Source organism: Anolis carolinensis, chromosome 3, assembly GCF_035594765.1.
Source record: "Anolis carolinensis isolate JA03-04 chromosome 3, rAnoCar3.1.pri, whole genome shotgun sequence".
In the NCBI taxonomy this organism is placed as follows: Eukaryota; Metazoa; Chordata; class Lepidosauria; order Squamata; family Dactyloidae; genus Anolis; species Anolis carolinensis.
In genome coordinates, this window is record NC_085843.1 from 27,131,187 (window position 1) to 27,144,320 (window position 13,134).

General features: G+C 38.4%; 1 protein-coding gene across 1 annotated transcript in view; it reads right to left on the reverse strand.

The window, feature by feature from the left end:
• Positions 1 to 13,134, reverse strand: part of rdx (radixin) — a 40,480-nt gene that overhangs the window by 17,646 nt on the left and 9,700 nt on the right. The window contains exons 2-3 of the mRNA XM_003219243.4: positions 12,525 to 12,600; positions 2,556 to 2,639 (exon numbers count right to left, since the gene is read on the reverse strand). Of these exons, the coding sequence (XP_003219291.1) occupies positions 2,556 to 2,639; positions 12,525 to 12,536 (96 nt within the window). The 5' untranslated portion in view covers positions 12,537 to 12,600. The remainder of the gene's footprint in view (positions 1 to 2,555; positions 2,640 to 12,524; positions 12,601 to 13,134) is intronic.

Here is a 13,134-nt window from a genome sequence, read left to right on the forward strand (position 1 = left end):
CCAGAATCTGAGAGTAGCCATACAGAAGACCCTTTTTCTCATTCCCAGAAGATGTTTCTGAGACAGCTATGAGATTGAAAGATTAGCTTCCCCTAGAGACCTTAAAACTCAGACAGGCTCCTGTGGAGCAAAAGGGCAATAGCTCTTCGGTTTTTCAAGAAACTGACATCAGAGTCATAATATCTCTGATTCTAGAAGTAATGTATAACCATCTTAACTCCTAGCCATTAACAGCCTGATCTCCATAGCTTTGTTTAATCCTCTTTTAGAGTTAATGGACATCATTAAGGATCCCAGAGATCTTTGTCTGGGCTAACCAACCTAATTTCCGAGCTAAGATCAGGACACAGTTCCCCTTTGCAAAGTATGACTTTGAAAATTCAAATTTCAACAACAAAAGTTTAAATATTTGTTGGAAACAGGGTTGTTGTGTGTTTTCTGGGCTGTATGGCCATGTTCCAGAAGTATTCTCTCCTAACGTTTCGCCCACATCTATGACAGGCATCCTCAGAGGTTGTGAGGTATATATATGGAAAATATATATAATTATTATAATTGGATGCTTTACTGCTAAACCCACACAAAATTGGGAAAGAAGGATTTACAACTGAAACATACAAAAGTGACATACGAAAGCATACATTCATAGTTGCATGTTATGACAGCAAAGTCCATCACTTAAGTGCTGTGTAAAAACCTTGCCTGGAATGTCCCACCACTCAACATCACTCCATGTCAGAATCCTGATCTCATGAGAGAGGAAAATCCTTTCTCCATCCAGTTTTTTTGCACCTTGAAATTTTTCTCAGGGTTGGTGAATGCAATATTTCAAATGCACAGCTTGCCTGTCATTTCTGCAGAGTGGACTTGCAAACAGAGATTCAATCTTTTCCGCCCAGCTGACTTTTCACATTTGATAACACATCAAGTACATGTGTTAATATATATCTTTAACAAGAACTAAAAGGATGCATATTTATGGGACAAACTTTGCAAGTTGGTTTTAACTTATTTTAAACACCTAAAAAAATGTTTTAAGATAATTTCCACTCAAACTTAATTATTAGAGCATAAAATAAACGATTTATAATAATAAAATGAAAACTAGAACACCAATATCTGACAATAGATCCCTGAAAGAGGAAAAACAAATATGTGATCTTAAAAGCTATGAACTTAAAAAAATAGAGCTGCTATATAGGATCCACTAACTTTTTGCAGGGTATGAGAAAGCTTAATAATGGCACATAATTTTGAATGTTCTGAGTATCTTAGATTAATTTAAACTGATCACAACAACAAAAATGTGTTATAAGTATCTCAGTATAGCTAGGTTATCAAAATATTTGGTTTCTGTAAACCCACCATTACATGAACACTGCGAGAACAGCTCTCAGAATGCTGAATAGACTAATATGGATACATGCTTCACAGTAGGCCTTTCATTTCAGCATTTCAACAACTAATAGGACAATGTACTTTTATATAATTTAGAAACTTTTACTTCAATCTATCAATAAGCTCTCCCTTCCTGCTCACAGAATTCATCCATCTAGAAGATCTTCCTCACTCTTTACCCACCTCAGTGCTCTCTCACTACCCATATCCATTCCAATGGTTCTCACACTTTCCACCCAAATGCTTTTACTCCACTCCTCCATTCTAGTACACAGACTTTCTCCCTTCTCCAGGCACTTCTTGAAGAAGGTAGTGAAGGCCATAGTGCCAAACTGAGACAGTTAAGCAAGAAGACAATGAGACAAAGCAAAGCTGAGGAGCCAGAGATGAAGGAATGGTCAAATAGTCTGAGGGTGAGAAACCAGAAAGACGGGAGAATGGTCAGACCATCTGAGTCAAAGGCAGGAGATAAATCAAGAAATGTAGCTGAAAACAAAATTGTGTTCTAAACTGAAAATCGAAGTATGTAGTGACCACTGATAAAGGAAGTTCCTGAGGTGTTGCTACTGCAGCGGACAAAAAGTAAGTGGGGGATCAGATGGGAACTGCGCATAGGTGAGATTACCACCAAAAAGATTTCAGAAAAGCTCTAGAAGATTCTGAGTGGTGGTCTGTGCAACCACAAAATAACCAATTTCTTCACATAGAGCACAAAGAAGAAGAAAAACAACCATCTGGTATACACCCCCATAAGCATGTCAAAGACAAAATGCATACACAGAATCATTACTGTATTAAGATAAACAAAACGAAGACAAACTGCTGTTTGCTATTAAAAGAACAAGCAGGTAAAATTACATTCCCTTAAGCCCACATTCTCTTTCTTCCCCCATTTTATATATAAGGGAAAAGAGGAGAAATTTGTGGTCACAGTTTGCAAGAAAAACAGGTTTACATTTTGTTTTGTAAAGTAAAACAATTTGTTTCATAAAACAGGTTCTATAAACAGAAAATGTTTGTATAAGATAATATAAAATGTAAAATTGCCATTTGCTGCAATGATCATCATACATATCTGTAGCTTTTACTTGTTTTTCTTCTAATGAAAAACTTTGGTTTCGTTATATCTGAATGAGACCATAGTAAAATAAAGTTACCTGATCAAAAAGTTGTTTTCCTGTGGTGTTAGGCTGGATGGCAAATTCCAGTTCTGCATCCATTGTAGTAACTCTTACATTAATCTGAATAGAACAAAAATATATATTATAAAAACATATCTTTTATTCTTAGAGCAATAATAAAATTACAAACTATGCATGTTGACCCTCCCTTTTTTACATTCTCTATAACTAAAGTCAAACAAAAGCAATATAATTAAAATTAGTAGTTGAAGTCTCTTTTTATACAAATTGTATACTAAATTATAGTCTAGTATACAATGATTAAATGTCATCACCATCTGGAAACTTATTTAATTGATCTATCCAAGTTCACGCTCAGGAGAGCCCCGAGCCTTTTGTATTGGTAATTAATACCTTCTGTGATAAAGGAAAGTGCCTCAAACATATGCCATTGTTTTGGTGGGAATGAGACAGTAGAATAAACTGCCCATTCCCTATCACTTTGTGTTAATTTGAAAAATACAAAGAACGGGCCCCTACAGTAAGATGCTAAGACATTACAAATACTGTATGTCAATTTAGCATAAAGATAGCAATGCTTTATGGCTAATAAAAACAGAGGAGAGAACTCCACAAACTTCCTTGGACAGCTGTAAAGAAACCAAAATGCTTACTCTCAATTTCTTTCTTTTGATACTAATTTGTTTGTCTTTTTATAAGTATACTAGCTTTGCCCGGCCACGCATTGCTGTGGCTTTTCGGAATCATTTGTTGGTCAGGTGGAATAGTAGTGAATAGCTTTGCAACCTGAAAGCCTGGCCGTTTTCTTCTTATGGGAATCCTTGTTTGGTGAGCTGGAATACAATGAGTAGTCTCTGTGCGGCAGGTATTAATTGTGTTATTAGTCACCTTGATTAGCACGTAATGGCCTTGCAGCTTGAAAGCCTGGGTGTTTTTTTCCCTGGGGTATTCCTTTGTTTGGAGGTGTTAGCTGGCCCTTATGGTTAATTTAGATAAATATAATTTGTAAGTCTGAACAGGGACATTTTGAAAGTGCAATTCCAGCTATACACATACGCACATCTACATAAATACATATACATATATATTATATAATTACTTGGCCTATCTGTCCAGGGGGTCAGACACATTCTCTTCTCTCTCTCTCTCTCTCTCTCTCTCTCTCTCTCTCTCTCTCTCTCTCTCTCTCTCTCACACACACACACACACACACACACACACACACACACACACACAAATGTAATATAAACATCTATATATTATACAGACATGCATTATCTAAAGAAATATAATGCGTTTGTAAGCTTGAACAGGGTCATTTTGAAAGTGTAAGTCCAGCCATATACACACAAAGACATACATACAGACAGCTGGAGTTACAATGTAAAAATGTCTCTGGATGTTGAGTCCTGGAATGTGTAGTTCAGGCATGGGCCAACTTGGGCCCTCCCTCCAGGTGTTTTGGACTCCCAATCCCACTATTCCTAACAACCTCCCTTTCCTTCTTTCCTCCTTCCTTTTCTATCTTCGTTTCTTTTTTTCTCACACTCCCTTTCTTTCTCTTTCTCTCTCTCTCTCTCTCTCTCTCTCTCCTTCCCTCTTTCTCTCTTCCTTTCCTTTCTCTTTTTCTCTCTTTCCCTTCCAGGCGCCACCTTGGGAGAAAAGAGAGAGAGGCAGGCCTCTTCCTTTCCCTTCCTCCTCTCTGGGCGCTCTGCACGGGCGCAGAGGCCCCCTCCCCCCCCCCTTTGGGGCTGACCCTGTTCCGGGTGACGTTGTGGTTGAAGGCATAGATGTCGAGAAGGGTGGTGTTGACGGACTCAGGAGTAGAGCCGGTCGAATTCGGTCTCCTTCTGCACCACCCGCTTGACTTCCCTTTCTTCCGCAGCGCCAGCACCAAGGCTCAGGAGCACAGCGAGGAGGAGGAGACGGTGGGGATGATGGGGGTGATGGGGATGGGGGTGATGGGCCTTCTGCCATGGCCTTGCGGGAGAGAGGGGCAGCATTCCCTCCTTCCTCCAAGCTCACCAGGCCGCACAAGTTTTAAATGGTGAGCTCCACTGGTTGCCTTTCTCCTCATGCGCAGTGCCTTGGGAATGGTGGCAAACATGGCGGCGGGAAAAGGGGAGTGCGAGAGAGGCGCATAAGCGACGTTTGAGGGTGGGGTGGGGGTGTTGGGTGCGTGCCAGTTCGTGTTCGGCGCAGGCACAGATAGTTCTTCCCTGTTTTGGGGTTTTTTGGCTCCCTGTTCAGTTCCAAATGTTGAGTTTTGTTGTAGAAACCTAGCGGCAAGGTCGTTGGGTTCTGTTGCCAAGTTTCGTGGTTCTGTGGCTTTTAGTTTTGTTGTTTACTCCTAGGCCGAAATTCCATTACATTTTTATAGAGAGAGAGACAGTATATACACTTATTCATATGTCATTTATATAAACACACAAACTCTTTTGTGTCTGCATCAAATTTCTATCCAGTGATCTTCGAAGACAATCACAATTTAAATGCCTCATCATATTTTTTTGTAAAAAATCAAATCAAATCAAACATCTGCATACAGAACAAACTGTAATAAGTTTTTTAGACAAATGATGTAAATGCAGAATATGCTACAATACAGATTCCCACTAACCTCTAAGGAGATTATACATTAGGAGCTAAACATAATCAATGCCTTTTATTTAGACCAGATATGTGTTCATTTCCATAGACAGATCTCTTAGGAAACGAATGAGACAAGATTTATTTCATTATGTAAACAGAGGCTTTATCAGCAAGCCAAGCATTATATAATTTGTGAAGAATTTAAAGCACCTAAATCACAGAAATATCAAGACTAGAAAAGTTATTAATTTAGATTGTTAGGATTCTTCACAAGTATTGTTTGAATTTTTACCAAGTAATAAGCATGCAACTGCTTAAAACTTGATTTGGCTAACAAGGTATTCTCCCAACAATTAGAGTTGAGCCTTCGACTTCTGGTGTGTTATATATAGCAATAACAGACAAAGTGTGGCAAAGGGGCCACATGTAGCCCACAAAGTATCAGGGTTTGGCATGGCATCCCAGTACTATCTAAGCATAAAATACTCATTTATTTTAAAAGACATGGACTTCTAGTTACCGGTACAGTACTTTTATGTTAGGTTCCTTTTCTCTAATTTTTGATGGTCTATGTGGCCCCTGAAGGGACCAAGAGGCAGAAAATTGGTGCATCATAGTAACACATAACTAACTATATATAGTTTTACATTTATAAACTGCCTGTTCTTCAGATAATAGCAAGATAAATTTCATAATGATATTTTTATCCCCATTTAATCCCTCCCAGAATGGCTTGTAAAGATCAGCAGTGTAACATTTCCTACCCTCAGGAGTATAATTTAGAAGTGCCTAGACAAGAAACTGTCTCTGCTGTTCCAAATGGCACTGGGGCAAGAAGAGACTTTTTCATTCAAATGGCTACCTTCGACATATGAACTAAACATAGTATGTCAGCAGCTGAATACTCTAGCAGGAATTAAATCACCTTTGAACCCATTTTGACATGATGATCTTGGTGATTTAAAGGTCAAAATGGACTAAAATGATGGTATTGAAAATAAACATGCCCATTTATTGTAGAGCTATCATACAGGTCTTTTTCTGGGTGATTCTGCCACCTAAAGTTGAAAATACAATTAAAAGGACACAAACACTTTATCTGTAATGGCACCCAAATTACAAAACTCCCTTGCATCAAATATAACAAGCACCTCTATTTCTCTTTTGTATGCCTAAAGCAGACCTGCACAATCTATGTCCCTCCAGTTGTTTTGGACTTCATCTCCCAGAATTACTGACCATTGAGAAAGTTGTCTAGGGCTTCTAGAGTCCCAAACACCTGGAGGGCCACAGGTTGAGCAGGCCTGGACTAAAGAGTAAAAAAGCCATTCTCTTGAAATGTTAAGTCCTTTCACTCTACATCAGTGGTTCTCAACCTGTGAATCTCCAGATGTTTTGGCCTTCAACTCCCAGGAATCCTAACAGCTGGTAAATTCCTGGAAGTTGTAGGCCACAACACCTGGGGACCCACAGGTTGAGAACCACTGCTCTACATGAACTTAACGGTATTTACAAATAATTGTATATGCCACTCTTAATTCTAGTCTCAGATCACAATATGCATTACAGAATTCTAAAATCAAATAAAAATGTGTAATATTTAGTGAATGTCACTTAATGTATCTCTGAGAGATTCGTGTCAAAAGGTCTAGCAGAACAAAAAATATATTTTCCTGCAAGATAAAAAACTATTATTGTTATCCTTGTTACGTATTTATTTATATATATAACACCATGACATGGGGTTAACTAATGTTGACATCAACCCAACTTCCAAGGCAACAATATTCCACACCAAATAGCAATCATCAAGAAAGCCTATTATGAGTTCCAGACAGTCTCAGTCATTTGCTAAAGTAATAGCCATAAGAGGGTCCTCAACAGAACTCATATCACAAGGAGATATTTAGATCCTGAGATATTTAAGGAGTTCTATATATCAAAATAAGCCCCCGGAACTAGCTCCAATTACAAAAATGAAAGGAAGTACAACTCTCTAAAACCAGTGTTCTATGTTCATGCTGACAAACTAGCTAAAATTTGTATGTCTGCATTCTGTATATAAGCATTAATATTCAGAGTATTTCCAAGGGCAGGGCTATATTGTAACTTTAAAGGTAAAGGTAAAGGTTTTCCCCTGACATTAAGTCTAGTCGTGTCCAACTCTGGGGGGTTGGTGCTTATCTCCATTTCTAAGCCAAAGAGCCAGTGTTGTCCATGCCTACAGTCGAGCGCCAAGACAGAGGTGCTCGGCGCACTCAGATTTAGGCCCTGGCAGGCTCTGGCAGGGCCTACAGCCAAGCGCCAAGCTCGGATTTAGGCCCTGACGCTTTGTCGCCACTGGGCCAAAACCATTCGTTTTTTTCGGACCTTGGACAGAAAAGCTCCCATTTTTGGGAGAGGTGCTCGAAAACAAAAACGGAGCCTTAAGAATAAAACAAACAGGAACGGATAGCGATTCTATACAAATGCACGACACTAGCCAATACTTTTTTGTGAATTTTGTTTTATCTAGCAACCTTAAGAGTTCTTTTCTTGCAAAGAAATTTCCTCTGTTAAAAATCTACCTTAATACCTTATTTGAGATATTACTCAAGCTAGTTTAAATAATGGCATTTTTATAATCAGGATACTTGTGAAACATATAACTAAAAATAGATTTGACATCTACTATTGCATTAGCTTCCATAGATTCTATTTGGCATTTTAGCCCTTATGCTCCTACAGGCACCGGAGATAAGATTTTGTACTTTGCAGTTACCTTTTCAAACAACAGCTTTGTTTTTTTCCTGTGATAAAATATTATCTAATTTTAATTCCTAAAATAAAATTTTAATTCCCGAGGTATCTGGCAGCGGAATTTTATATCCTACAAATACACTAAAGACATCCCCCCCCCCCCCGAGAACAAACAAACACAAAATCAATGTACAGTTTCATGAATTCTTAGAAGAACACCAAGTAAACCCAAATTCTAGTAAGAACACTGAGTTGGAAAAGCAATACTCTTCTCAGCAGAATTCATTACTATACCTGGTAGGAAGCGCTAGAGTCTAAATCAGCCGTATTCCACAAGATTTTACTTGTCTCAGGGTTGTCTTTATAAAAGTAGAAGTGAAAGGAACTTGGGTCCTCATCACTAGAACATGGATCCACCTTCAATCCAGTTTCTGCCTCCTGCAGATTTCTAGGGCTTATAGTTTAGGGAGGGGCCTTTAAACTGCCCAGCCAGAAAGGTCCTGGGCCTCACTAAACTACAAACCTGCAGGAGACAGAAACCGGATTTAAAGTGGATCCATGCTTTAGTGGAGGCATGGGCAAACTTCGGCCCTACAGGTGTTTTGAACAGGAGTTGACATTCAAAACACCTGGAGGGCCGAAGTTTGCCCATGCCTGCTATAGCATGATGAGGGTGTTTCTTCAGATCACCTGTGCTCATACCAGAAGTATCAAGATTCTACCCGTTGAAAATACAATACTTTCTTCTAATCACTCAGATTGGAACAAGTATGCATTTGTACCTACACAATCTGTTTGAACTATTCTCCACTGGAAACACATTTTTTTGTTTTCATTGTTATTATTTGTTTCCACTGTTATTATAATGATTACCCTGCCATTTCTCCAAAATGCTCAAGGTGGTTTACATGACAGAAAGAACTTCCTGTACATCCATAGTAGATGTATCAAATTTCCTGCCAGAATTATGCTTAGTTACACTACACCAACCTCCCTTTATTTTCTCTATTGCAGTGTCGATTTGGGCCTGGGTGGAAAATAATGGCAATGGGACCTGGGGTGACTGGCCCCTAAGGCACCAGTGGTGCTTTGCCCTTTCCTTGGAATGACCTTCAACTTATACGAGTTATATCAAAATCTATAATTCTGGCCCCAAAATCTGCCCCAAAATATTCATGAGCATATATAATAGTGCCCTGTTTTTCTTACTTGAAATGAATGAGGTCTTGATGTTTTTCAGCTGAAGCATACCATTGAATTGCGCAGGATCTAGAAATGCCTAAAGAAATTTTCTCTCTGGGCTTCTAGTACAATTCTACAGTTAACTACTGGCAGATGTTCTATAACATTCAAAGCTCTTTGTGTATAATTGAAACTGTATTCGACAAGCTTTTGTAATAAGCAAGCCTATATTGAAATATGAACATTTTCATCCCTTTTACAGCAAATGTGCATTTATGCACGTTTGAGAACAAAGCTGAAAAAGTTATATCTATGCATTTAAATTCTCTAAGAAATTATGATCTTTAAAAGCTAGATGAGAGGCCTAACAGAAGGGCAACTCTATTTAGTCTGATATCAACTGACAATGCAAAATACAAGGTTGGATTCTGATTTAGGTACAAGGAACTAGGCTAGACTTCCCTATCTTCTTCTCTTCTTCTGACAGCCTCCCTCTGATAACTGTATATAGAACAGGACAGCCTTTTAGAGTGGGACAACATGTAGTACACAGTAAAGAGGGATACTCCAAATAAGGCAGAGGTAATTTTCCTGAAGAAAGATACTGGACTCACTGTGTTTTGGAACTGTTAATGACTATTGAGTTTACTTGAATTAGGATGCCTATTTCTAAACAGAATTGACCTTGTAAATATTCCTGTGATTCTGAGGACACTGTTAAAAATATGCCATTTGAACAACAGCCTGAAGCTCCCCAAAATATAAATATAAGAGAACATACTAAATAATTTGCTATAATTATACATTAAAGGGTCTGTCCCTTCATGTGCTTACCTAAAGAAATCCCTCAAAGATTCTCTTCTCCCACTTACAGCCATTTGTGCTGCCCAAACTCTCTTTAGGGGTGGGAGCACCCTAAAAAGTACAGGATTGAATGGGAAGTAAGAAATTGCCCCACATCTGGCAAAAACCTGCCCAGTTTGGAATAATCCTCTTTTTCCCAGCAGATTCTTTTGTTCCAACTGACATTGTTCTAAAACAGCTTTTGGGGAGTTCCCTCTCTGAACTTCTTTTACGTATCTAACAAACTAGCCTTTGTTTGAGGGAAATGAAAACAAAGACAAGGAAACAAATATATAATTGAAACTGCATTCAAAAACAGTCCTGCTGTATTTGTGCAACCACCAGATGGAATTCTGCCAGTTAAATATTTTTCCAAGTATAATGGAATTCAATGCAAGGAAGAACTGTTGCTTTCGTATTCTGAAACATGTATTACTGTGATTGTGACAATCTAGAGCTAAAACTATGCTAAAGATAGCCTAAGCACCAACCATTGCCCTCTAGCATTGCTAGTAGTGTTGCACTTAAGTATCAGTTATTGTTTTTTTGCAACTGATCTTGCTACATTTCATCATGTTGAATATGTGAAACTGCTGATCTGAAGGTTGGGTTGCTTTTTTTTTTTTCATGTCAGGAGCAACCGGAGTTGCTTCTGGAGTGAGAGAATTGGCCGTCTGCAAGGACGTTGCCCAGGGGACGCCCGGATGTTTTGATGTTTTTACCATCCTTGTGGGAGGCTTCTCTCATGTCCCCGCATGGAGCTGGAGCTGATAGAGGGAGCTCATCCACACTCTCCCCAGGTGGGATTCGAACCTGGCAGCTTTCAGGTCAGCAACCCAACCTTCAAGTCACTTAGTCCACTACGCCATCTGGGGGCTAACCTGAAGGTTGGCGGTTCAAATCCGTGAGATGGGGTGAGTTCCCGTCTGTCAGCTCTAGCTTGCAGGGACATGAAAGAAGCCTCCCAGCAGGATGGTAACACATCCGGGCATCCCTTGATCAATGTCTCATTGATGGCCAATTCTCTCACATCAGAAGCAATTTGCAGTATGTTCTCAAGTCGCTTCTGACATGATAAAAAAAATCATGTTGAATGTTTGCCTTTCTACAGATATGGTGTGGAACTCTATACTACGTTCTCAGACTAGTTCATTATTTCTGAATATGCACTTAAATGAGGAAAACAAAACAAGACTGTCCTTTCTGACAGCAAGAGTTCTTTACTTCTACAGGAAGAACAAATGTGTCTTTATACATGCAGACAATAATATAGTTCAGCTGTTTTTTTAATCTATAGAAAATTAAACTGCAGTAGTTAGATTGGGTGATTTAAGGCCATAGGCATGATATATTCTTTTTCAAGTAATTTGGGCATCTAGCCAGAAGAGCAACAAAAAATTCAACATCAAAGACAATGCAGGAGCAGGGGGTGAGCACTCCAAAGTAGTCCAGTAGTGGCAGAATGCTAACTTTTCATTAAGAGTCACACAATATGCACAGTCACAATTAAAAATATCCCCATCTCCCATGAAAAAACATTGCCAGGGAGTAATCCACAATAATGATTCTTAGACTTTTGTCCTCCAAACCAAATTTCCAACTCCAGAATACCTGATCACTGAGGGGTTGTGGGAGCTGCAGTCCAAAACATGTATAAGACAAAAGACTGAGAATGAGATTTAGAAATTTAGAATGTGGTTTAGAAAATTATGCAGATCATAAACTTTCCACAAAGCTATCCTCGTTTTTATATCTGTTAACAACTCTGTGGTTCTCACCATGCTACACTGGAAATGTTAATAATGAACCTGAATATACAGTAGAGTCTCACTTATCCAAGCTAAACGGGCCAGCAGAAGCTTGGATAAGCGAATATCTTGGATAATAAGGAGGGATTAAGAAAAAGCCTATTAAACATCAAATTAGGTTATGATTTTACAAATTAAGCACCAAAACATCGTATTATACAACAAATTTGACAGAAAAAGTAGTTCAATACGCAATAATGCTATGTAGTAATTACTGTATTTATGAATTTAGCACCAAAATATCACAATATATTGAAAACATTGACTACAAAAAATGGCTTGGATAATCCAGAAGCTTGGATAAGTGAGTCTTGGATAAGTGAGACTCTACTGTATTTACAATGCCTTCATCCATTTTTTAAAATGTTGGCTGGTTTCCTTGTGACTGTTTCTGATACTTCAGAGAAGAAGTAGCATGGATACACCATGCTTCCAGTTCTTTTCCTCAATAGATGATGTACTTCTCTGATATGAAAACATCACACAGCATCAAATCAAGTGAGAAAATGTCACATTCCAACCAAAATAATAATAATAATAATAATAATAACTTTATTTGTATCCTGCCTCGGAGAGGCTTACAACCATGTTTTCCATCTGACTACTTATATGAAGTGAAACTGTTCAGAAGATAGGAGATTGTTAAATCACACTTTCTCTCTACTATGCCTTGAGATTAAATGCAAATTTCTGGAATTGTGTCACTGGCTGCAACCCAGTTCCTTTCCACAATGTTAATAGGATAGAAAGGCTCTATTTAATACCAACAAATTACAGGATGAACCGAAAGTGAATGAAGGATTCAAAATGGCTTACTTACTGGTTTCGGCATTTTGCCCCCTTTTCCGTGTTTCTTGTTCAGTTAAAACATCAACTGGACCAATTCTTGTTTTCTTCTGTTAAAACAAAGCAATTGTTTATTATTACCTGTACTTTATCTTTTACCAACCAGGTAACTGACCTCTTCATTCTATATTTATTTCCCTTACAGCCCATCTTTTTCCTAAAGCAGATATCAAAGACAGCTCAAAATCGTATAAAATTTGGGAACAAAATTAGCTCTAAATGTACTTAAGAAGCCCATTTAAAACAATTAAAGATATGTCCTTAGCAAGTTCCATTCTCAACAGTCAGACCACTTCTAAAAGTCTGCTTGGTCCTTTTTAAAATCAAATTTAACTGTCAGCACTATGTAATGATTTGAGTGTTGGACTAGGACTGTAGAGATCAGAGTTCAAATTCCAACTCATTGACCATGGGCAAATCACACACTATCAGTCACAAAGAAAGGAAAATATGAACAAATTGTGCCAAGAATACATCGCTAGGGGTTGACATAAGTCGGAAATATCTTGAAGGTACACAACAACAGTAGCTAGAATGCCATCACAGCCTCCCTTTTCAAAGACTTTCAGAACTAGGAAACAACT